The sequence below is a fragment of the Bombina bombina genome, chromosome 7 (assembly GCF_027579735.1).
Source record: "Bombina bombina isolate aBomBom1 chromosome 7, aBomBom1.pri, whole genome shotgun sequence".
Taxonomy (NCBI): domain Eukaryota; kingdom Metazoa; phylum Chordata; class Amphibia; order Anura; family Bombinatoridae; genus Bombina; species Bombina bombina.
Genome location: NC_069505.1, coordinates 588,885,474 through 588,888,881, shown reverse-complemented (window position 1 = coordinate 588,888,881; position 3,408 = coordinate 588,885,474). Strand labels below are relative to the sequence as shown.

Here is a 3,408-nt window from a genome sequence, read left to right as displayed (position 1 = left end):
GCCTTCTATTTTTTTTTTTTTTTTAAATATACACTTGAAATGGCTGGGAAGGAAAAACAAAAACTTTATATAAACCTAGTCAACCACGTATTCTAGCAAGACTTTGCTTTAACAGTAGCATTTAGAAACCTTCCTGAAAAATTAATTGAAAGTCTTGTAGCCAATGTGTGTAGTGTTAGGATTTGCAATCTATAGCAGCAATTTTGAACAATTTTTGTAAAGCTTCCTTACTCAATGCGCAATAACCACATTTTACATCAAAAATTTGTAGAAGTCAAAACATGCTGGCAAGAAGACAGCTCTTAAAGGGGAAAGCCATGTGCAAAACAACCCTCATCTAGACTGCCCTTGCTGCCATCATGTGCAAACATTTTTTGCTTTCCACTATTAAAATGTATTCTATACATCTTTAACCACAGACCAGCACACAGGGTTGTTAAAAAAAAAAAAATCACTAAGACAAAGCAAGTCAATATATTATACATTTGTAAAAAGGTGGTTGGAAAAAATCTGCATTCATACTGTATGTAAATAGGAATAAACTTATTAGGGCTTCAACACTTTACATAACGAGGAACAAGTCATACAGCCTAAATATTACTTATTGCTTGAAAGGTTCATACATGTTACCCAAACAATTCACAGAACACCTTTACAAACAAGGCTGCAATTGACCATGTTAAGATTACACATGGAGTGTGAAAGTATGTTGCAATTATCAAAATTGCATCCTATTCAGAACACTTAAAACACTGTTTCTTGTACAATTAACTAGACTTTGTAATGTTCAACCAAAAGCAGAGCAACTATATAAAGGTATTTTATGCAACAGAGAAAACAAGTAGGAGATATAAGAGCACCGTGAAATCTTCCTAAAGACCCATAAGCTATAATTTGTCTCAAGTGAAATCACTTTCTATACCATGGAAGCTAAAAGACAACCAAGTATAGAGATGTAAATTGCAACTTTAGAGCACTGGAAGCTTTTATATCAAGTGTTGGAAGATTACAAAAGTCTGTGACCAGCAGTGTGCTGTAACAGCAGCAAGTGAAATTCCTTCTCAGTGAATGATCCTAATTGTGACTAGATGATATGGTGTTAAAATGCATTAAAGCTAGAACTAGCTCAAGACTGTCTACCCTCATGAAGAGGTAATTTCAAAACCTCCCAAATTCAGGCATTCCCAGCGACAGCATAAGAAATTAAATTGTGTTTCTATTGTAGTAAAAAAAAAAAAAAAAATCTTGTCACCTGAACGGTTGTAAAGAGTATAACGTTATACAACCTGTTGTAAAGAGTTGAAGTGTCAGCAGTAGCATTTATTCAAATGAACCCTATGAAGTTAGGGTTTCATTAAATTGTACAGTTGAATGACAGGACAAGGCTCAGGATTTATGACATGTAGGTTTAAAATGGTTGCTCTGACAGGTATGAAAGCCACCAGCTGTTATTCAATGTGAAGTCCTTAGAAATACAAACTCAAATGTTTACTTTGAATATGAGATCACAGGGGAAAAAAAAATTCTTAACCCTAACCTCCATTAAACTATCCCCCCCCCCCGTAGCATAATGCACATAGCATTAACATGCACCAAAAAAAATAAATATATAATTTTGTATCGCAGAAGCCCTGGCGGTTTAAGGAAATATACTTTAAGCAAATCCAAAGCAACATTCGTTTTTTAAAACATACTCCATGTGTTCAGATTTTGTGCTACAGGACAGTCCAAATGTAAGAAATAAACACACTGGAAGCACTGCAAAACGATTCCTGGGAAGGTCTTTACTCAGTTTAATATTTCAATATAAATACAATAAAAGAAAAAGCAACTGAAGTGTATTTTTCGATTTTTATTTTTTTTCAGTCTGATGACAAAGGCCTCGAGTGAAAATCTGTAGCATTAACAACTCTAACCCTCATTTCGTGCCAGATGCCTGCTATGTAGAATCACCCAACATACTGAGTGCCTGTCCAGACTGTAGGCAGGCTTTGACACCATTTGATAAGGTTATAATATGCAAAGCCAACATTGGCATAGGAGAGAGTTCAGAGGTAATACAATTTAGTTTTGCATGGCCACCAGGACTTTAAGGTATGGGACCGGGAAGAAAGCATATCAACTGGCATTTACAAATCACTCCAGTTTCTCTACTGACCAAGATACAGGCTTGGTACTAAGAGTCTAACATGCATACATTTTAAACTTGCTATTTTAAATTAGTTTAAGCTCTTGTCTATGTATTCATAAGGTATATCAAGGTTGGTTTAGACTGCTTAGTGAAATTACCTTTTATTCCAGGTGCCTTTACCTAATTTATCTAAATCTGATTTAATCTGTATGCATTATGAGCAAAACAGACCCAATAGAACATACTCACTAAAGATGCTTGATCAGTTTTATTGGACCCTCAAAATGGACACCTATAGGAATGTTAAAGGCAACTACTATAGCATTCCTAATTAGTTTAAAACTGAGGTGGTTTTGAAAATTGCAAGTTAATTTGCATAACCAACTTTAGAATCCAGCAGTATATGCAAACAATTCAAAAAGAAATGAGGTTGTTTTGAAGGCCATAGCTTTGGTGACAATCGGAACCAAATTTAAGATCTGTGGTTTATCTTGACCATAGCAGATTGCTCGTGCCTGGGATCCCAGTTTATTTGGTCATGGCCTTGATGGCTACAGCACATTCTTCATTCATTGCATGCAAGACGGAGATCAGCATCTCTTCCCCTGCTTCAAATTTAGATTCTATTTCCTTTCCCAGGTCACCCTCTGGCAGCTTGAGATCATCACGAACATCTCCATTGTCATTCAGAAGGGACAGGTATTTATCATTAATGCCGATTAGTTGATAATCATTTCTTTTAATATTGGGGACATCCATGTTATGGGTAGAAGGACAAATATCTTCATACTTCTTCCCAGAAAAGATATCAATACCAACCATGTGAACCTTGGCATGACCATGCTTTCCAGGCTTGGAAGTTGACATTTCAACAATCTTACAGGGACGTCCTTTTAGGACCACAAACCCGTTCTTGCGCAGGGCAAAGCACTGCATGGGGAAAGTGGCAGATGCCCCAGCATCTCCAGTGGTGAAATCTATATCATCTGCCATGTTGCTGGGTGTCTAAGAGTACTTCCAACAACAAAAAAAAGCTCATATCTTGTTTAATAGTAGTGTAAGTGTACATTTAAAAAAAAAAAAAAAAAAAACTTTTTTGACTGTGAAACATCAGTCTGCATTTTTGTGTCAGGCTCACAGCGTATACTGTGCCCACTTGCCCAGTGCCACCACTCATATCTTGTTTAATAGTAGTGTAAGTGTACATTAAAAAAAAAAAAAACTTTTTGGACTGTGAAACATCAGTTTGCTTTTTTGTGTCATGCTCACAGCGTATA

General features: G+C 36.1%; 1 protein-coding gene across 1 annotated transcript; it reads right to left on the bottom strand.

The window, feature by feature from the left end:
- Nucleotides 1-1,769: 1,769 nt before the first annotated feature.
- LOC128636125 (eukaryotic translation initiation factor 5A-1-like) lies at nt 1,770-3,163 on the bottom strand. The gene has a single exon (XM_053689186.1). It carries the CDS (start codon nt 3,122-3,124, stop codon nt 2,660-2,662), a length of 465 nt encoding a protein of 154 aa, XP_053545161.1. The 5' UTR covers nt 3,125-3,163; the 3' UTR covers nt 1,770-2,659.
- Between the last annotated feature and the right edge of the window lie 245 nt (nt 3,164-3,408).